The following is a 22,408-nucleotide window of genomic DNA, read 5'->3' as shown; positions in this document are numbered from 1 at the left end:
TCAAGAGGGAATGTTTTAGTGTAACGCCACATACAACAGACAGGAAGTGTGTTGTAGACAGGGGAGACTGGTGATTGGCCAGAAGAGGGAGCACCCATCTTTTTGCATTGTTTATAAGTAGGGGCTAAACGAAGAAGAAGTCAGAGCGGCCATTGCAATCTGAGGCGTCGCTCTCCGGGTGGGCATGTCACCTGTAACTTATGCTGAAAGCTTGTGATCTGAATAAACCTTATGATCAAAGTTCAGTATGAGCGGACTCCTTTGTTTATCAGCAATAATTGCCAGCACTTACGCGATACGACAAATGGCGCCCAACGTGGGGCTGGTCTGCATCTCTCCTCTGTTTCATTCAGCCGCCAAGCTAACTCGCTCTGAAGCCATGGCCAGAAAAGGGTGAGTTTTTTCCTCACAAGCTTTGGAGGTTGTTAGGTTGGATACTGCTTGCTTGTGTACACGGGAGGGATGTACCATTAGACCGAAGTGTGCCTCGTGTGGCGTTATTGCGGTCGACTAGGAGTCTGGTAATAATTATTCTAAAATTGTACAGCAATTGAAGGCAGATATTAACGGCAGATATTGGCAGAATAAAGTCAGGAATACGTATGCAATTAGGGCATTGTGAATCTGTGGAAGACCTCTAAATGGGGCGACTCCTTAGGAGTGGGCCATAAATCCTTGCAACGCGTTAGGTGTGTTGTCAGGTTGGTTCTGGGAACCATGAGGTGGACGGTTATATTGTAAGCTATTCTCATCTTATAGTCGACGGGGTATTTGCATGGGGTAGCCGCTCATATGATATCCATAACTTACGGCAGCATAAAGTTAGCAGGGGATAAATGGACAATGATTTAGGCACAATGCAGGGTTACTTAGGGCGTGGTAGGCCACAGTTAGCTAAAGGCTAAGGCTAATGTTAATGCTAAATGCTGGAGTGTGGGTCATGCCACATTATACATAGCGGCTAATGCTAAATGCTAAGGCTAAATGCTAATTGTGTTGCGTGCTACATGCTAACGTGTCCTTAGAGGTCCCATTGCGATGGATTAAAGCCTCTTAAAATATGTCTGTGTGTGTAGAATTCAGAGTTCTACGCAAATGTGAGCTCTGTTATGTGTAATTGTTCGATTATAAGGTATAAAATAGTGAAGCTGTAGCGTAATGCTATCGTTCTATTGTCTGGGAATCGTATCATTGAATGCATTTGCGCATGCGTTTAATTTTGCGACACTACACTACAGAAAGGGGGAGTTTATGGCACGAGATTAGGACACGTTTTGTTTTACGGCACTAAACTACAACACGAGGGTATAGTAAAACTACAACACGGGATTGTGGGTAACGGGTCATATTTCTGTGGGGCCTGCGTGTCGCAGGGGGAGACAGAGAAACACAGACGAGAGAACAAAGAGGAAAGATTTGAAAATGAATTAGATCTTCTAGTTGTTACATCGGCGGATGGTTAAAGATGAAACTTGTTTTGTGACCTATTGAATTTATAAATTAGATATATGAGGACGAATTATAATAAATTAAATTAAATGACGATTAAAATAAATAAAAATTAAATAAAAATGTTATTGATCTATTTAGTCCTGAGTTGATTCTTAGAGCGAATGTGAACGAAGGAATGTTGAATATGGTTGAGATAACTCAGTGATTGCAGTAACTACTAAAATCTTTTTCTGTGTCTCTGTTTTTGTCATATGAGAGGCGATAGGACGAGACGACAGGAGAGAGAGAGAAGGAGAGGGGGTGCTGATGTAGCGTCACGTGACGCGACAGAGGATCGAGTCAAGGGTTTGAGACTGGTCTGGTTACAAAATCTTCCCCTACAGGATATCTGATGTTATGACAATTTCACATAGGCTTGGCAAATACTATTTCATTAAAAATTGCATTTTGGAGGCTATGTGCATCACTGGGGTTAATTACAGTTGTGTTGGGAATCAAGGACTGACATTATTCTGTAAAATTAAGATAATTAGGTGCTTATAGAGCAAGGGGTTATGGGAATTGTAGTAATGGTAGGGTTACAGGCTTTGTTTATGGGTATTGTAGTCTGAAGTTGACTACTTGCATTTGATGGGTTGTGGTAAGATAGCCACCACTAATTGATAAATTGGTGACATAGGATGTAGAAATAAAAAATTGGTTTTAATTATTCATAATTTTTAATTGATTTTTTTAATTGATTTTTTATTTTAATTAGAAATGGTTTTTGAATAAAAAATTTAATTGAATTTTTTCATATTCATATTTTTATTGATTTATAAAAAAAAAAAAAAAAAATTTAGTTGTTTGGGTTATATTAATAATTAAAGGGGGGAAGCCATAGGCTATATAGTCTAAAATAAAATAATTCACGATAAAGGAATATAAAAGGGTTGTTACAATGGGGAGAAAGGACAGCAAGGCTATAAAAGTCATTACACCGATTGATATAGTATAAAATAGTAACCCTTTAACTAAAGTATTGCTAGGTTATCCGGCAAATGAAACAAAAGTTGCCCTTCATTCTCAAACAAAAACTGATAAAAGATTCCAGCGATAAAATAAACAGAGGTATAGAGAAGGCGACAGAAAAACTAATGGCAGAAGTTAGTACACCTTTCTCACATACGGATTCAGCAAAAAGACACCCACCTTACGAGAAGGAAGTAGAGCTTAGGGATGTTTATCCTCAGCTTCCAGTGATCATCCAGCAGGGTGATTGTTGCATCGGAGAGGAAGATGAACGAATAATAGATAGAGGACAAGCAGAAACGACAATGATGATGAATCCAAAACTCCAGAAGGAAGAAAATGAGATGTCTGAAAGAGAAGAGTGAGGTTAAGGAAGATGGAACTTGAAGAAGATGATGAAGATGAAGATCAGAGTGATTGAGAAGAGATCATGGGTGGATATGACTCTGTGATCAGAAGGAAGTTGGCAAGAGAGGAAAGAAGGATACTAGAGATTTGATCTCTGATGGAAGTTGAAGGAAGAAGGATACAAGAGATTCGAGTTCAGATGAAGACAGCGATAAAGAGGAGACTAAAGGTGCTGTGTATTCAAAAGGAGTTTATCCTACAAGGACTGGCACAGAAGAAAAGTAAGAAGATGATGGAAGATGATATTTTGAGGACAGAACTTAGAATATAAGCTTTTGAAGAATCCTGATATGTCAACAGCAAGAAAGAACAGGATCAAGAAACTCTCAGAAAACTCAATCATACAACTGGTGGAGAAGAGAAGCTTTGGTTATGAAGAATCAGAGTGAACCAAATCAACAATCACTGTTACAGCTTCAACTGAACAATATCAAATGCAATTGTACCAGCCAAGGGGGGTACCAGGTGTTCCATATCCACAGCCAGTTTCTGGACAGACACAGAATTGGAGAGGAAGAGGACGAGAAGGCTTAGAAGGAGGAGGAAGATTTCAGCTACACTTCCAGCAACTTTCAGAAGACTGTTATAATTATGGACAGGTTGGTCACTTTACCTGTGAGTGCAACAAGTCAGGAGGAAACAACAGAGAACATTTTTAAGGAAGATACAGGGGCCAGTGAAGATCACCTGTTCTCCAGGTGAACCCTAAGGATTCTAGAGTGCCTAGAAGATCCGAAAGGGGGGTGTCAGCTGATAGCATCGATTAGAGAAGAAGAGAAAATATCCAACAATTGAAGTGAAAATAAAAAGGACTATGAGAAGTGATGGTGAATAGTGGAAAAGCTTTTATCTGTGTTGAGCCTAAAGAGGTTAAACATCTCACTATGTAAAATTAAGTAATTAGGATAGGGATTTGAGATAGTAAAACAGCTAATTACTCTTAAGGAACCAATTGAGCTCTGCTATAAAAATCAAAGAGAAATTAAAATAGACAATACTAATATTAGAACATATACCTATTGCAGTGTTGGGAAGAGATGCATGGTGTAAATTGAACTGTACAATAGGATGTACACTAAACGGCTGTCTGGTAGAAGATTTTAAAAAGTAGGTTTTTGGGAATCATATTTGCTTAAAAAGATCATATCATAGGAAGGATGATAATCTATTAGACTGCCTATTAGACAATCTGTCTGGAAAATAAAGTTAAAAGGGGTGACTGTTATTCTGGGTTACATTCTTACACCAAGAGATTTCAGGCTAGGCTAAAAGGTGTTTAGTCGTTTGCCAAGTCTGTGTGTAAAGAAGTCAGAAGCAGGTGGGGACTTTCCCAATCACATATTCTAAAATTTGGTGGTAAAGGGATTTTGTGAATAAATCAGTGGGAAAAGGTTTTTAAAGGTTAGGAGAAAAGATTAGATTAAAATAAGTTAGGAGAACTAGGTTGAAGGAACTCTAAGACAGTAAGCTAAGTTTCAAAGTTAGTAGTAAGAGAGAGAACAGTGGTGAAGGACATTTTAGAGTTTAGTGGGAAGATATGGTAGGAGTTTAGATCTGTTAGGAGCAGATGCATTGAGAAAGTATGTGTTGCTGAATGATAAGAGAAGATTGAGGGTGATTGAGTATCTATATTTACAATCCCCAGCAGGAAGATCAAGGTAATTGTTGGTGTATTTTTATAATCAAAAGTTTGAAAGTCAGGGATTAGAGGTAGGACTGAGAGTTGAAAAAGTGACACTAGTGGTGATAGATGGAAGTACAAGCAAAGAGTTCAAAGCTTTGGGGAAAATGGATGAAGTAACTAAGGACATTAACACTTCAGTCTATTAAAACAACAGTGAGAAGCAATTTAACTCTTTCAACATTGATAGTTATTAAAGCCATAAATATATCGCATTTGATTATAAGGGAACCAATATCTCCAGCACCAATTTTAGGGGAACGCTGTTTTTGGGGTTAGGATGGGGACGTTCCTCCCACATGGAGAGATAATTATGGAGAAGAAGTATTGTTATCAGGACCAGATGTAGAACCTGTTGCACCTAATCAAAGGAGGTATAGTTTGTACAACAATATGGAGGGGAAGAGGGTTATGAGTGATTGTTCATTCATTTTGCGTAATGTTACAGAGAAAGATCAGGGAGAATATATGTGTACTTATCTAGTGCAAGCATTAAAATTTGTTCCGGTTAAGAATTATTGGTTAAAAGGCTATGTAATTCGTAAAGTGACGCTTATAATGGAAGATTTTAAATCTGTTGAAGCTCCCACAGTCACCGAAGGAGTTCAGGAGGAGTGGATTACAGTAGTCACTCCAACAGTGAATAATACACATAGGATATCGGGAACTTTCGCACTAGAAGTAGTTAAGAGTGTTAATACATCAACTAGATCAACTACTTTAATGGTAACTTTGGAAGGGATTAATGATACGATGGCAATAGCAAATGTAGGAAGTATGACACCGACAACAACTTTTCTGAAATTAAAGGGGGTAGCAAGAAGGACTCAGGGGTTTATGTTACGGATGTAGAGTGCTGTCAATGATAGTACGAATAGGGTTAAAATAGGAAAGCAGATAGTAGTAGAGAACAATTATTCATCTGAAATAGTGAAGGGTACTATCATGGAGGTACAGGATGAGGTCTTTGATTTTAATGACAGACAAGGAGAGGTATCTGATCAGTACCGCTCGTTAGGGAAGAGAGAAACTAAATGGATGGGTTTGATTCTTCTGTTGTGAAAATTAGAGATAGATGGGCAGGGAGGAATCTTGAGGGTCCATGTCTGTTGAGAATTCCAGCACCAGACACGTGGGGTTCGACCTCTATCAAGTATGTGTCAATCTTATGCTTTGTCATGACTGTGGTATCAGCAACAATCAGTAACCGATAAAATAATGTCGTTGTCAAAACATTTGTTTAAGCCTAGGTTTAGGTGTTCTTGGTTAGATGAATTACCCTATGTAAATGTATTAGACGGTAAGGAAAGTCAGGTAACAGCGAACCCTGAAGTATTGGAGGTGAAACCAGTGAGGGCTAAAAGTTGTTTTTGTTATAATAAAACATATGATATAAGGGGTATGTTCATGGGAATATCAGATTGTGATGATTATATGATGACTTTGGATAAGCACGAACATAAGGTTAGAGAGGACAAATATAATGTAACTTTTTATGTACCAGGTAGTAAGAAGAGCAGGACTTTGATGGTTAAATGATTAGCTTTTGCCTGACAATGTGACTATTGGGAATTTTAGAGATATTTGGAGGGTTTGTGGTGATAAAGCGTATATATTCTTACCCTATTGATGGACAGGATGTTGTTACATGTCAACGTTGAAGCTTCCATATGAGGTTTTACCATTAAAAGAGGGGTAGCACCGGACACAGATAAATCTGAAGCTAGGTTTGAAATTGGATGAAAAGAGACATGGCTACATGTCATAGTCTTCAAGCCTATCATTGAAGGATAAATCTAAGGGAGAAGGGGGGACTTTTTCCATGGTATGGTGTAACATTTGGGAAGATCATATTGATAATGTTAGTTATACTTTGAGTCCAGATAGTTCAGATATTATCACTAGGGTTATATATGCATTGAAGAATATAAGGGATGCATTTGGTAGATCTGAAGGAGCGGAAGTCAGCGAAGACTTGGTTGCAAGATCAGGTAGGCCCAGTAGGGGCAGTGATGGTTCAGATTTTAATGGCAGCTTTGATAGCACTGTGTGTGAGGTTTGTAATTTGTTACTGACCTTTGAGAAAGCTATGATATTGAGATAGGTTGGAGAGTGATGCCTGGAGACAACACTCAGATGCCGGTGTTGACTGTTCCTGATCTGGATGAAGATGGACAAGTGGAACTGAATGGATAAATATCATTTTTGATGTTTTGATCATTTTTCAAATTTTTTTTTTCAATATTAGTGTGATTTTAGTATGATTTTATGAATCAAAGGGGGGAAGTGGGTTAATGTGATTCATACATCATTTATATATCATTTCTATATTCTTAGTTGATATTGATGTTCAATTTGAAAGTGTTGTTTTGCAAAAGATACTGTTTGGTCTTTTCTTTTCTTCCAGAAGCATTTGGGGGAACGTGTGGAGATTGAAATACTCAAACAAGGACAATGTGAAAGGACAATGACTGGAGGAGATGAAACAAGAAAGGTGTGGAGAGATTCCGATTCCATCATCAACAATCCATTGGAAGTCGAGACTATGGGGAGATGAAGTGTAGTGGACTACATTCCAGTGTCTGCAATGAAATATAGACATATTTGATGTGTAATACATAATTGTGTCATATTCTTAGGTATTAATTTTTGTAGAATGATGTTTGATGTTATTGAATACATGTGGGGATCTTAGATGTTTTTGTTTATTTCGTTGATGCTTAGGGACAGGGAGTCTAGGCAGGGAGAGGTCCACTATAGGGTCCAATGGGTTGACCAGCCTTAGAGTGGATATTTTTTGGATAGGATTTTGTTTGCAGGGGCTTACATGTGTATTTAATTGCATCATAGTTTCAAATGCAGTTACATTGTTTATGAGTTTATCGGGAGTACCGAGGTGGTTGCCTGGGGCAGAGGGACCGTGAGAGAATTTTACTGTCTTGATTGATGGATGGATTTGGAACGAAGGTTGCCGGACAGTTTTTCGCTCTTACACTCCATAAAGATTTGTTCATATTTCATAGTAATGTATTCACACTTCATAAACAGTTATTCATATTTCATAGAAAGGTATATACACTCTAGAGGAGAATGTTTTTTGGTTTAATGTTAAAGATACTCAATAAGATAAATTGTTACTTGTCATAATCCTATTCTGTTTGTTTTCGAGACTTTTAGTTCGTCTCGAAGGGGGGAAATGTCGTGTATTAGGATTATGCCTTTGTTAAATGTTTTAAGTGGAACCGGAGAGGACGTTAATTTTAGTACCAAGAGGGAATGTTTTAGTGTAACGCCACATACAACAGACAGGAAGTGTGTTGTAGACAGGGGAGACTGGTGATTGGCCAGAAGAGGGAGCACCCATCTTTTGGCATTGTTTATAAGTAGGGGCTAAACGAAGAAGAAGTCAGAGCGGCCATTGCAATCTGAGGCGTCGCTCTCCGGGTGGGCATGTCACCTGTAACTTATGCTGAAAGCTTGTGATCTGAATAAACCTTATGATCAAAGTTCAGTATGAGCGGACTCCTTTGTTTATCAGCAATAATTGCCAGCACTTACGCGATACGACAAGTGTTTTTACAAGATAAGGGATTGATTGATTGGATTACTATTGATTCTGAACTGAATGAAAGTTGAATTTAGCCGCCATAAAAGACAAAGGAAGTGGGAGGAGCAATAAAGAAGCAAGGGACAGTCTAAAATAATAATAATAAATAAATAAGGGATGGCAATTGGATGATAAATTACCAATATTACCTAAGTGATTGTTTAGGTAGGTGGTAATATTGACACATGGGCAAAACATGTGTCAAAAGGGGGATGGTAGGAGATGGTAGGATTAAATAATAAATATATACGAAGGAGAAGACAAAATACTTTAAACATTTTTTTGATACAGTCTAGAAAGAGAATGCAGTCAGAAATAGAAATTGAGAGCTGAACACGTGTGAAGATAGTTTATTAACCACACCCGTATGTCAGAGGTTTTGTGCCCCACAGGTGAACTAAAGGAGAAGGTAACCCACTCTATCTAACCAGGGGCCTGTTGCACAAAAGTAGAATTAAGACATCCGGGATAAATGACTCAGCTGAGCTCAATGAAGCCAAAACATGTGCGTCCAGGCTTAATTGGTTGCACAAAGACCAAGCCAGGATGAGCAGACACGGATTCATTAAGCCAGGTGAAACCAATTCTGGATAGGTGCGCGCTCACGGCTCACTCAAATAGACCCCGCCACAGATCACAGATTAACTGATTTACCATGGCAACTAGAGCCGCGTACTTTTCCCCGTCGGAAGCACAAATCCTCATGGAGGCATACGAGGAGGTAAAAGATATAATTAAGAAGAAAGGCAACACCGCCACAGTGATAAAGCAAAGAGAAAAAGCGTGGCAAAGTATTGCAGACCGCCTGAATGCGTAAGTAGTGCACAATTACACACTCACCGCTCCGCTGAAACATCACAATTACAATTCAAATATTTAATTCACATCTCCAAAAATGCAGTTGTACTGTAATTATGAAACGGTTAAATTTTTAATTGAAATGCACTGCAGATATGAGTGAAATTGTGTAAAGTAACTCCATCACACTGTATAAAGCTATGATAAATTTTTTGATATTTTTACTGAAAACAAGACAAAAATACCAAGTAATTTTTTGCAGTGTGACTCCATTAAATGTGTGTGTGTGTGTGTGTGTGTGTGTGTGTGTGTGTAGATTAAACATGAACGGGCCAAAACGGACATGGCAGCAGGTCAAAATCAAATACAAGAACATTCTGCAGAATGGTATGGTCCCTGACTAATATTTAACAAAGCACAAGCATATATTGTACCCAGAAGGTGCCTGCTCACACATTGTCTGTACTGTTTTAGCAGTGAAAAAGAATACCCACAGACAAGGCACGGGTGGTGGGTCACCAAAGGCTGACCTTACCCCAGCAGAGGACATGGCCTTGGAGCTAAATAAAGGCAGGCCCGTCTTAGAGGGGATCCCTGGGGGGAAAGAGACGAGCATAGGTTCCTCCCAAGATGCCACCCGCTTCATTCAAGGTATGTCCTTCCATCTCTACATGGGATACAACCACATTCATATTGAATCAATTTGGACTGTCTGACTTTGGTTTACCTATTGCCTTGCAGTGTCTGGCAGCACTGTGTTCCTGTTAGAGCCACCAGCACAAGCACCAGACGATGCTGATCCAGTGAGTACTCCATCAAAGGCATACTGTAGGCCTGGCATGTCTTGTCTACTAGCTTCAATATGAATCCGATTAAATGTGATAGGGTGAAGGCCCCAGTGCAGCAGCAACAGCACATGATGGAGACGATGATGAGGAGGAGACCATCTCTCTGGATTCCAGAAGGCATGAGGTATCATGTTAAGACTGTGAAAGTACTATTTACTCTACAATGGTGAGGAGTCCTCATCAAAATCAAAAAATCTAATTTCTTTTACAGGACCCAGATGCTATACAGTGGGAAAACCAGCCTGGCAACATAGTGCGTATTAATAAAAGGACACCACATCCTGCCAAATTCCAGCTGCGCTAATTGTATTGTGTTCACAGAGCTCACAAGCTATCAGAAAGTTGTATGGCAACCACCTCCGGCGCCAAATAGAACTGGCAGACATAGACATTCAGTACAAGAAGAAAAAGATGGAAAATCTTGCACTGGAGTCCGAAATAAAAAAGAGGACAATTAGGAAACTGGACCTTGAAATAAAAAAACTTGAGAGGGAGGTGAGATATGCCTTCAATGTACACTGTATGCTAACTGTAACACAAATGTATTAATCATTATTTTTCTTTCCTCCCCCAGCTCCAAGAAGATGACACAGCTCAAAATAAAAATTAGGTATATTCTCGTAAAGTCAAGTGAGCCATGACATATGAGCTCTTATTGTGAGCACACAGGACGGTGGCATCTTTCTAAGGTTTTTTTTATTTTCCCAGCAATCAGTACAACCAAGTCATCGTTATAAGGCATCGCCCTCTTTTGCCCACCCCCCCAGCACCAGGTGTGGCCACTAGCCTATATGAAGGCCCAAAATTGTGTGTTCCTTTCTGCTCTGACAATGGCATGCCCATTCGTGCGAGATGTGGTGGATGAAGAAGCACTTGTGCTGAGGAGAGCCTTCAGGCGAGAAAGGGTCTTCAGGGACCGGTTGGACCCACTGGCCTTCCCTGATGACCATCTATATGAAAGATACAGGTTTTCTGCAGATGGCATCAGGTATCTATGCAGACTACTGGGTCCCAGGATTAAGCACCGCACTGCACGGAGCCATGCACTGAGTGTGGAGCAAATGGTTTGTGTGGCCTTGCGCTTTTTTGCTAGTGGAGCCTTCCTGTACTCAGTGGGGGATGCAGAACAGCTGAACAAGGCCACAATTTGCCGCACAATAAGGAGTGTGTGTCTGGCTATCAAAGCATTAGCAGATGTCTTCATCTCCTTCCCTGGCCACAGAAGACTCTGTGACATCAAAGAGGAGTTCTATAGGATTGCAGGTAAGAGGATCTACAAATTACAGGACAACTGTTAACACATAGTAGGATACTCATTACTTTGTGTGACAGGTTTCCCCAATGTCATTGGTGCAGTGGACTGCACACACATAAGGATAAAAGCCCCCTCAGGTGCCCATGAGGCCGATTTTGTGAATAGGAAATCCTTTCACAGCATTAATGTTCAGGTGAACATAACTTTTTGATATTGTCCATTGACGAACACTCTGCATTGCCAGTGATGTGCATTGATTGGTGTAATATTCCTCATCTTATGATTTCAGATGGTCTGCAATGCTGACTGTGTGATCAGCAATGTTGTGGCAAAATGGCCTGGCTCAGTCCATGACTCCAGAATCTTTCGGGCCTCTGAAATCTATCAGTGCCTATCACAAGGTAAGCCACACAACCCCTATTTATAACCATCATGGCTGTGTCAAGAATATCACTGTGTTTATGAGGTAGTAATGATGAGATTTTGTGTTGACAGGTGAATTCTCTGGTGTGTTGCTGGGAGACAGGGGGTATGGCTGCCAGCCTTTTCTCCTGACACCTTTCACAGACCCCCAGGAAGCACAGCAGGCCTACAACCATGCCCATGCCAGGACCAGGGCCAGAGTTGAAATGACCTTTGGCCTCCTGAAGGCACGCTTTCACTGCCTTCACAAATTAAGGGTCAGCCCTGTTAGGGCATGTGATATTACTGTGGCTTGTGCTGTCCTCCACAATGTGGCCTGCCTGAGGAAGGAGAGGGCCCCCAGAGTGCCACCAGCCATGGACTGGGACAATCCGGCAATCTTCCCTGATGACGACAGTGGTCGGCTGCTGAGGGACCAATATGTGTTGAATTATTTTAGTTAGTATGTGTGCTTTCAATTTTGGTTAAATATGTCCTGCGGTGGCAGAGGAATTTGGGTTTTTTTGGGTTCGTTTTTTTACGAATTTGGCCTCTTATGATGTTTGTGCGGTATACTGTGTGTAATACAAGGCTGCAGGGAGGCTACTGCATCCATTCATTTGTCTGTTCAGTTGATGTGTATGGATTTGTCCTGCATTTATTTTAGTGTGCAGACATGCAGGGTGTGTTATATACAGACCTTTGAATGTGTATGTATCATTTTGTATAATATGCTTGGATTCTGTGCTTTCCATCTTGTAGAGTCACTGTGACTTCAGTTTCGAAAGGAGCTGATGGTTTACCTGCTTTGTTTTGTCCTTATTCAATAAAGGAACATAATGTTACACATTGTGTTTTTATATTCATATGGAATGTGTATTTGTTTATATGACAGAGTACTAGGGCCACACTGAAGAAAAAGGATAAAGTCATAAATTTATGAGGCTGGTTCTTTCTGCAGAAGAGCTACATATTGTTTTTACAGTTTTGATACTTATGACAATGTGATACTTAATATTCTGGCACATCAGCATGTCTTTGTTTATGAAACCATACTGAAGTACAATTTCACGAAATGCCCCACATCTGTCATTTTAACAACTGTCCTCCTTTAAAACAACTGGTTACAATATTATGACTTGTGTTTTTTTCCCCTCTGTGGCCCTAATATTCTATCATTTTATATATAGCCTTATAGTCTATGGGAAACTGTAAATTATCTAATGATAGCAACATCATCTAACAATCATTTTTTATCCAAAATCATTGAAATTAATGATCACAAACGTTTAAATAATGACAGTGGGTCTAGTTATATGTGATAACAATGTATAGTGAGCAGTGAAATAACTATTGGTTTCCATTTGTGGTGACTGCTGACTGACATTAGGGATGAGATTAAATAGATCCTGGATTTTAGCCTGGTCTGGAGCAGGCTAGCTCCACAGAATAAATCTCCATGGTAATTTATACCATAACATATCCTCCTGCCCCCTATCCATCTTTAGTGCAACCGGATTACGGATCAATTGAGCCAGGATCACCAAGATATCCTGGCTTAATCCCTTATCCTAGTTTTGTGCAACAGGCCCCAGGTGACTGGTGAGCATCCAGTCCCTAAAGAAGAAAAACTGGAAGCAGGCCTGTTGGGAAGGGCCCTATCAGGTTATATTGGTCACTGCCTTTGCCATTAGAATAGCAGAAAGAGCAACCTGGGTCCACGTTACCCACTGCAAAAAGGTAAGAACACATGCAAGCACCACTGAACACATGCAGAGTTAGAGAGAAGAACTGGACCAATAGGGTCTGGGGATCACCTCTGTTAACGAAGATCTCCTACCCCGACCTATCATCACTGTAGTGTGTTCTCAGGGTGTGAGTATGGGGTAGTACCAAGCAGAAAGACTGAGGACAGGAGAGGGTTGGCGGTTTTTGGGAATATGGATAATTTGAGTTGCATCATAGTCTCGGCAATGGTCTTGATATGTCAAAATCCACCACCAGTTGTGCTATGCCCTTACCATTGTTAAGAAGTAAATGAGAAGAGAAGCGACCCGACATACTGACCGTCAAGGACGAGTGGCCTACAAAATAGGAGTCAGAGAAGGGCAGATTGTCAGATTAGGAATAAGGGTTAGGGATGTAGCCAATGGGTGGGGTACATGTCAATAAACAACTTGGGATTATAAAATCTCATTATATTCGTGTTCGGCCCCCACGGCGGATTGTTCCTAGACTCAAGTGTTTAAACACACTTGGGGATGGGGATATGAGACTGAGGGGGACTGAACATCCAGATGGGGGGTAAAGAGAAACAAAGACATCACCAATTATCAATTGGAGATAGTAGTAATGTGATGGACTTAAGTTCGGAAGCACAGGAGAGAATTTTAAACCTTACAGCCCCTGTAACCGATGTGTGGTGGGCGTGTGCCAGTAAAGGCAGTATAAGGCAGAGAATTCCAAAAGGGTGGCTAGATACGTGCGCCCTGGTTCTACTGGTTCAGCTAGTTAGAATTAGTCACCAGGAACCAAGGATTAAACAGATGTAGGAGGAGTTTTAACAAGAAGGAGAATAGCCCTATTTAGATGGATGCGATTGGGATACCAAGGGGGGTATCGGATGGATACCGAGCTATGAAACAATTAGGGGAAGGGTTTACTACTACGTTCTTTTGGTGGGTGACAATAAGCGAAATTGTGGATTGGATTAATTATATCTATTACGACCAACAACGATTTATTGGCTGGACTAGGGATGCAACGGAAGGGTTCTTTGAACAATTATCCGCCATCTCACTCTTATGACTTAGTAAAAAGAGGTTGGCTCTAGATCAGGCAGAAAGGGGTGGTGTCTATAGAATGGTAAGCCATTGTTGTAAGTTTATCCCTAACAATACCAGTCCTGACGGGAGTATCTCTAAAGCCCTAGTTGGTTTAGATAAACTATCAGCTGAAACGAAGAGCATGGCTGGAATGGAGGGAAATGGACTGTTCTCCTGGTTGGGGGGAGTGGTTTGGTAAGTATGCTGCACTGGTGGTTACTGGATTTCTGACCCTAGTAGTTGTGTTTCTAATATTAATGTGCTGTGCTGCCTGAGTAATTCCTTGTCTGAGAAAGTCTGTTACAGATGTCGTGCATACGGCTGGTATGATGCCCCTCCTAGGGGCTCAAGAAGGAGATGCAGACACTGAGATGGGGTTGACAAAGGATGTACCTTGGTTTGCTATTGGTGAGGTGGTGGAGTGACACCCTAGTGGGTGCCAAAATGTACTTCCCTGTTTGTGTTTTATGCTTTATTAATCAAGTTAACCATTGTGAATGTTTGTCTTTCCTTATGTGAAGGTTTGAAGTTCCTGGGTGGCTGGTAGCCAACCTAGTAAAAGTTAGGTGTAGATGGAAGGACTGAAGGGTTTTTTATTATCATTATTGCCTATTAATAGAAGTGTGATTATTTTTGTTTGTATTGTATTTTAATGAGTGACACCCTAGTGGGTGTCAAAAGGGGGAATCCTAAATTTCCCTGAAATGTCTTATTTTGGGTTTTCTTATTTTGGGTTCACACCCAGTGGGTGTGAAAAGGGGGATTGTGGGAAATTATTCTCTTATATTTTAGATGTGCTGTTAGCTTAATAAGAAAGCATTAATGATTAAACATAATAGGTTTGTACTGTACTGATATAGATTGTTTAATATAACAAGCTGTGATTAATGTGGGGAACCGTTAGGGGGTAGGCTAAGATAAGACTTGTGACTCACACGCACACACACTGCTTCTTTGTTAAACCGCTCAAGGACATGTGTTCTGCTACAAAGATGTCTGAGGTTGCTGACTCGAGACAAGTTGTAAAGATAACAACTATTGCCTGACAACAGTGGAGCGCCAAGGGGCTGGGTCCAGCCTGAGCGGCAGCGATAGGCTGGGTAAGTTTAAACCACACCTAGCCTCTATTCTGACAGGCCCAGCAGGGAGCGGGAACTATCTCTGTCAGAGTATTTAAAGAAGAACTTATAACAATGGCTCAGTTCTCTGACTGCCCTGCGTGGTTTTTCAGTGGACCCGTATATACGAACATCATATTTACCATTGAAGTGTTTTGCATTAATTAAAATACTAGTCTATTTTAGAAGACATGTATTGACCTCTTTTTGTTCCTATACCAGATTTGAATTGACGCAACTTAACACCACCATACTCCACTATTTAAACCTACAGTATATACCTCAGCCCAAAAGCCTGAAAGGACGGGACATGACCACTCAACACACCCTGTAACTCTTCTGACATCAAATCTGGTACATTTTGCAATCTTGACTGGAGGCTGCACTTCTCTTGCTCTGGACAGACAAGGGAGGCGGGGCCTATAATGACAGGTAGCTAATCAAACAACCATTTAAAAAAAAAAAAATCTTTATTTAATTAGGCAAGTCAGTTAAGAACAAATTCTTATTTACAATGACGGCCTACACCGGCCAAACCCGGACGACGCTGGGCCAATTGTGCGCCGCCATATGGGACTCCCAATCACGGCCAATCATGGGTAGGACTCATACAAAACAAGCACTTAGTAGTGGGGTTGTTGACGTTGACGTTTCAATGAGCAAGGCAGAGGCAAAAATACATATATATATATATATATATAGTGATGGTGCAGAGATGGCAGGAGCAGTGGAATAGAGATAAGGGAATGCATTTATTTCAAGTACAGAGGAAAGTCGGGGAGGGGAGGACGGCAGGAAGGGACAGAAGAGAGGAGGCTATTTTTACAAGCTTATGGGTGGGACACATCCAGTTGAATAAGACAATACATGTGATAGGAAAGCATCTAACAGGAAAGTGTGATTATTGTCAGGAAACAGAGACCGTGGAGCATGTATTGCTACAGTGTGGGCAGTATCAGAGGGAAAGCGAGAGGGTGAGATCTAGTATGAGGGAGAAGGGGATACAGTAAATTAGTTTAAAGAGTATATAGAGTAGAACGTCATTAGATATAGTCTCAAATATTTTGTTATCTTTTTTAAGAGCAACGGGGCTGGTAGGTATGATTTAGATTCTCCCTGTCGCTGGCCCACACTCCAGTACAGTAGGTGGCGGTAATGCACCATAACGTTGGATGCCAACCGCTCATAAACCCCACTGAAGAAGAAGAAGAACACGCGTGTCATTTCCTGATTCAGGGTCAATAACATGGTGCTGTCCATGGACTGGGTGATCCAATGATTTTAGTGGATATTTTCCTACGAGTGCCTTTTATTTCTATGATACTTAGCTAATCTTGTACAAGAGCTAATGCTGTGGCATTAGATTGTTATTCAATTGATTGTGTTCGTTGTTTTTCAACCCTCAAAGAGTATTGATCAAGTGTCCACCTCTGCTGCTACTCACTCAACTGATCATGTCGGGGACAAACGTGTGGACTCGCAGTCGGGAGAGGATGAGACGGTTCCCAGAGCTGTTTGCCCAGTGTTCTGGTGAGGTGCGTAACTACCAAACAAAAACACATGTACTGAAAAAATATGTAAACGCAACATGCAACAATTTCAACGATTTTACTGAGTTACAGTGGTCCTCTGTAGCTCAGCTGGTAGAGCACGGCGCTTGTAACGCCAAGGTAGTGGGTTCGATCCCCGGGACCACCCATACACAAAAAAAAAAAAGAAATGTATGCACGCATGACTGTAAGTCGCTTCGGATAAAAGCGTCTGCTAAATGGCATATTATTATTATTATATTATTATTATTATTATTATTATTATATAAGGAAATCGATCAATTGAAATAAATTCATTAGGCCCTAATCTATGGATTTCACATGACTGGGCAGGAGCGCAGCCAGGTCCAGCCAATCTGAATGAGTTTTTCCCCACAAAAGGGCTTTATTACAGACAGAAATACTCCTCAGTTTCATCAGCTTTCCGGGTCACTGGTCTCAGACGATCCCGCTGGTGAAGAAGCCGGATGTGGAGGTCCTGGGCTGGCGTGGTTACACGTGGTCTGTGGTTGTGTGGTCTGCGGTTGTGAGGCCGGTTGGACGTACTGCCAAATTCTCTAAAACGACATTAGTTGGCTTATGGTAGAGAAACTAATGTTAAATTCTCTAGCAACAGCTCTGGTGGACATTCCTGCAGTCAGCATGCCTATTGCATGCTCCCTCAAGACTTGAGACATATGTGGCGTTGTGTTGTGTGACACAACTGCACATTTTAGAGTGACTTTTTATTGTCCCCAGCACAAGGTGCACCTGTGTAATAATCATGCTCCTTAATCAGCTTCTTGATATGCCACACCTGTCTGGTGGATGGATTATCTTGGCAAAGGAGAAACGCTCACTAATCATGATGTAAACAAATTTGTGCCAAAAATTAGAGAAACTTTTTGTGCATATGGAACATTTCTGTTATTTTATTTCAGCTCATAAAACATGGAATCAACACTTGACATGTTGTTTATATTTCTGTTCAGTATAGATGGGCACTGTTAGCCATACATGATCCAAAAGCATAAAGCCAAGTTAAGTTGTCATTCTGCCAATGTGAGAACTTGTCCCAGTGTTTCCCCTGCCATTGTATAACTGGGGCAGCTCACCAAGGAATTTGGCTTGTGGCCCTGTATGATGCTTTGGGGGGCCTCACTAAGAAAATGAAAAAAAGTGAAGGGGAAACACTGCCGTGAACAATAGATGTATCTATTGTGTGTTTCCGCAATCATCCTCCAATATAAATGTAATCTAAATACTGACTTCTGAATATCATATGTCCTCAGGCTGCAGCTTATGGGAAGTGTGTGACAGCTACTACCACAGGCAGACAGGAGCTGAGAAAGGACCTGTGTGTTAAAGAGTTTGATGCTCTGAAGACTTGCTTCGTTACAGCAGTGAGTGGCATATTACAGGTGTTCCATAATTATACATTTTGTCTGTCATTGATGTATCAATTCAATTGACTTGATCATCTTATTGTCTTGCAGGCCAAGAAGGGAGTGAAGTAGACCATTCTGCCCAACACATCTCTGCTGGTCATAGGTTGTATCTTCAACATAACCAGGGGTGTATTCATTAGGAACCTACTTGAATTTGTCCAATAGAAACTCTGTTACATTGTAAAACATTTTCGGTTTGCAGTCTGCACTAATGATTACACCCCAGGCAATGGACCCAATGTCCCCCATGTTCCATGAACATCAAGTAGTACTGTATCAGTAATGTGAAGGCAGGTGCTGAAAGCTATCTTGACTAGTCCCACAAGTTTAAGTTTGACCTGCTGGTTCCAGGGGTAATGCCAGCACGGTGTTTGGACACTCATTAATAGTACGTCAAGGTCATACCGTTTGACTATGTAGCACGCTACCGAAGACTTGCAGGACAGTGTATTTATAATGTAATGTCTAAATATGTGAATAAATTAATTGGTGTATGGAGTCTCTTTGGTTAATGTACACAACACACATTGACAACCAAAACGTAATATTTTGACATTTTCAGAAATGAGTTGACCGAGACTTAAATAAACTCTTATTCTAAAGAAGTCATGAGCAGTTCTGAAGCCACTGTCGATGTCCTCCCTCTGTGAAGTCCATTTCATTCACTGTCCTTATGGTATCCACAGCACAGGGCACCATTGTAGAAGTCCAAGCCCCTGTATCAAATGCTACAAGAAGAGAGAGCGAAAGATGACAACTAATTGCATAAACTATACCTGTACAAGTATTCACTGTCCTAGTATTTTGCTTCCATTCTCTCTGTCATTGCTAGAGAAGCCACTTTATTGGAAAAATGCACTCAAGAGTTCAGGAAAACGTACATTTACATCTCAATACAGGCATAAAGCTATTCACTTTGACCCATTAATTTCACCCCAAGTTAGGATAGAGGCACAAAGCAGTGGAGCCCCCACACACAGGATATGACAAAACAAAATAACCATATTCCTTTAAAGTCATGAAAAACATCACTGCTGCAGCACATGTATGTAAGGCACTGGCAGAGAGAGAGAAGAACCAGAACATGGAATGTAGAATCAGAGTTATGGATTCAGAACTCCTTGAAAAAAGATATCGGAATTGTACAGTATGTGTATGATAAGGCTACACATTTCTACACTGTTTTATTCTTCAAAAATAGAATTCTGTTTTCAAAATCAAGAGTCAAATTATCTGGAAGAAGCACTGAAGCTACCCAATTGATCCCTAATTAAATGTTCTTTGAATGTTTTCAAAAAATATGTAAAAACAAGCATGAAGACATTTAGCTACATGTCAGAGAACACCATTTACAGCTCACAATAACCAACATACATTGTGCTTAACAAAACAACCGCAAGTAATCTTTCCAGAGCCAAAATGAAAACTTAATCACTTAGAAGTATCAAGGGTTTTAAAATGACTAAAATACAAGTCACTGGATAGAAGGATAGCTGGTACATTGCGCTCTCAAACACAGGAAAAAAAGGAAACTCGGTATGTGGTATTGCATAGCTTAACATACATTCTAGTCCAAATCTCATCGCAGAGAAAACTAAAAATAAGTTAACATTTACATACAAATATATTTTTAATAAAGGCTTTAGATTTATGGCAGCATAATACAGCATATTATTATAGAATAATATTCTACAACATATTCGATCATTGTTACAATATCTTTATCATCACTATTATACTGTATCTATCTTCTGGAATCATGGAAGGAGCACTAAAGAAAGCACTAGTATTTGGTAATAGAAGCCCACAGACTAGGGTCAAATGAAGACACAGAGGCTGCATTCACAAAGGCAGCCCAATTCAGATCAGATCTTTAGCCAACAATTGTGAAAAAGATCAGAATTAGGTTGCCTGTGTAAACGCAGCCAGAATGTTCCCTATCACATCAATGCACCTCACACACTCACACTCCTCCTGTACTGGTCAGGTATTGTGAAGGCAGGTGGTAAGGTAGTAGAGTGTGATCCACGGTACATTATTATTATGACTGTGTGTGGGAGAGAAAGAGTGTGTGTATGCGTTGTGATTAGTATGAATGAGTGTATAAGGTTAGCGCAGTCCGACCCAGTGTGTGTGTGTGTATAGGGTTTGCACAGTCTGACCCACTATGTGAGTGTTTTTGTGTGAATATACGGATTTGCACAGTCCAACCCAACGGTCCGTGAGTGTATGTTATACCGTATTCATGTGCGTGTATACTGCTACCCAGTTACTCATCTCTCTCAAACTCAGAGGTCTGTTTAATCTGGCGTGTGTGTACCAGTGCTCCCTCCAGTAGCTGTCCCTCAAGGGCTGCATGGAGATCCGACCCCCCCATGTCCAAGAAGGGCTCCAGCTCCAGCACACCCTCCCTGGACTCCCCTGCCCCTCCAGCACCTCCTACCCCCAGGGCTCTCCTTCTCCTCCTCAGGTCCATGTCTCCCTGGTCCCTGGCCTCATGGACCCCCTGGGGCTGGGCTTCCACAACATCCCTGGAGTTTGACTGGATGGCTGCCCTCTCCTTCAGGTCCCGTCCACTCTTCTTCACAGCCCCTAGTTCAACAGGTCCTGGCCCAGCTACAGCCAGAGCCTGTTCCTCCCCTGTTCCTCCCCTCTTTGCTCTCTCCATCACCTCTCTCTCAGTCTTCTCCTTCTCCCACTGGATCCTCTCTCGCTCCGCTTTCTCCTTATCTGCCCTCTCCCTCTCTGCTCGCTCCTTTTCCAGCCTCTCTTTCTCCGCTCTCTCCTTCTCTACTCTGGCTTTTTCCATCTCCTGCTCTCTCGCCAGTATTTCTCTCCTCTCCCTCTCTAACCGTTCCTTCTCCACTCTTGCCTGCACCTCTCTATCGACCCTCTCCTCCTCCAGGGTCTCTATCCTCTCCTTCTCCACTGCCTCTACCCTTCCTTTCCCTGGCCAGTCCTCAGCTTTAGCAGGTGGTGGCTGCTCCTTTTTGTGTTTGGGCTGGGCTGGTTCTACATTCACCCCCTCTGCCACCTTCTGACCCAGCGGTACCCCTCTAGCTCCCAGCTCCTTAGGGGCCTCCACTGCTGCCCCTGCCACCATCGCCTGTTTAGGGACCTCCTGGACTACTTCCTTGGGGATCACGGGGGGAACCACTTTGGCAACCTGCTCTTCGGCACTCTTCTCCACAGGGAGGACCTCATTCTGGGGCTGAACGTGAGGCTCGGCCCCTCCAGCCTGTAGAGCTCCAGCTCCTGCTCCTTTGGGCTCCCTGGCGTCTGAGGCCAGGGCAGGGCCATCTTGAGCTGGGTCTTTGGGCTTGGATGCTTCCCCATCCTCCTGTAGCCCCTTCTCTGCATCAGCCTCTGGAGCTCCATCTGATGTAACACAAGATACAAAGATCGTTATCTACTTTCCCTTTTACTGACCTAACATTTCAATTACTAATACTCAGCACTTAGACATGCATCAGAATATAAACTTAGAACATGTATGAGAGTGCACACACTGAGCACGAGTGAGTATGTGTGTGTGTGTGTGTGTGTACCTGGCTTTTTGGGGTGCATCTCCTGGTGCTGTTCCTGTATGACAGCCAGTAGTTTCTCCTGCTGGTCCAACAGTCTCTTCTGCTGCTCTTGCTGCTCCTTTATAACCTGCAGCAGAACGGCATGGTCCAACTGACCCTCTACATGGGGGGAGACAGGGTTAGAACATACAAACCCCACACAGGGGCAGTCAATTACAAGTGAGAGGGATTGGAATGTACCAAATGACACAGGGATTGGGTGAAGTTCATAAATCATACAGTGCATTCGGAAAGTATTCAGACCCCTTCCCTTTTTCCACATTTTGTTACGTTACAGCCTTATTCTAAAATTGATTAAATAAAGAAATGTCCTCATCAATCTACACACAATACCCCATAATGACAAAGCGAAGACCTTTTTGAATTTTTTTTGCAAATGGGTTAAAAATACAAAACAGAAATACCTTATTTACATAAGTATTCAGACCCTTTGCTATGA

General features: G+C 41.5%; 3 protein-coding genes across 8 annotated transcripts in view; 2 read left to right on the top strand and 1 right to left on the bottom strand.

Moving 5' to 3' along the window:
- Nucleotides 1-12,329, top strand: part of LOC311100351 (putative nuclease HARBI1) — a 1,214,110-nt gene extending 1,201,781 nt beyond the window's left edge. The window contains exons 1-11 of one of the 4 annotated variants that reach the window (XM_084141245.1): nt 9,310-9,344; nt 9,432-9,608; nt 9,699-9,760; nt 9,843-9,929; nt 10,017-10,058; nt 10,127-10,300; nt 10,380-10,415; nt 10,514-11,068; nt 11,138-11,253; nt 11,350-11,461; nt 11,556-12,327. In XM_084141245.1, coding sequence (XP_083997371.1) covers nt 10,597-11,068; nt 11,138-11,253; nt 11,350-11,461; nt 11,556-11,926 — 1,071 coding nt within the window. In that variant the 5' untranslated portion in view covers nt 9,310-9,344; nt 9,432-9,608; nt 9,699-9,760; ... (3 more) ...; nt 10,380-10,415; nt 10,514-10,596 and the 3' untranslated portion in view covers nt 11,927-12,327. Of the gene's footprint in view, nt 1-9,164; nt 9,345-9,431; nt 9,609-9,698; nt 9,761-9,842; nt 9,930-10,016; nt 10,059-10,126; nt 10,301-10,379; nt 11,069-11,137; nt 11,254-11,349; nt 11,462-11,555 lie in introns of those variants that run through there. The other 3 variants (XM_084141247.1, XM_084141248.1, XM_084141246.1) reach the window with 3 other exon arrangements.
- A 4,291-nt stretch (nt 12,330-16,620) lies between these two features.
- ndufaf8 (NADH:ubiquinone oxidoreductase complex assembly factor 8) lies at nt 16,621-18,876 on the top strand. The gene is made up of 3 exons (XM_084141254.1): nt 16,621-16,940; nt 18,227-18,337; nt 18,431-18,876. Exons 1-3 carry the CDS (start codon nt 16,860-16,862, stop codon nt 18,449-18,451), a joined length of 213 nt encoding a protein of 70 aa, XP_083997380.1. The 5' UTR covers nt 16,621-16,859; the 3' UTR covers nt 18,452-18,876.
- A 326-nt stretch (nt 18,877-19,202) lies between these two features.
- Nucleotides 19,203-22,408, bottom strand: part of LOC311100339 (putative sodium-coupled neutral amino acid transporter 10) — a 38,317-nt gene continuing 35,111 nt past the window's right edge. For all 3 annotated transcript variants that reach the window (XM_084141224.1, XM_084141226.1, XM_084141225.1), the window contains 2 exons: nt 21,931-22,068; nt 19,203-21,760 (listed from right to left, as the gene is read on the bottom strand). In XM_084141224.1, coding sequence (XP_083997350.1) covers nt 20,652-21,760; nt 21,931-22,068 — 1,247 coding nt within the window. In that variant the 3' untranslated portion in view covers nt 19,203-20,651. The remainder of the gene's footprint in view (nt 21,761-21,930; nt 22,069-22,408) is intronic.

The sequence above is a fragment of the Coregonus lavaretus genome (assembly GCF_964263955.1).
Source record: "Coregonus lavaretus genome assembly, chromosome: 25".
In the NCBI taxonomy this organism is placed as follows: Eukaryota; Metazoa; Chordata; class Actinopteri; order Salmoniformes; family Salmonidae; genus Coregonus; species Coregonus lavaretus.
Note: the sequence above shows the minus strand (reverse complement) of the source record. Positions and strands in the feature narration are given on the sequence as shown.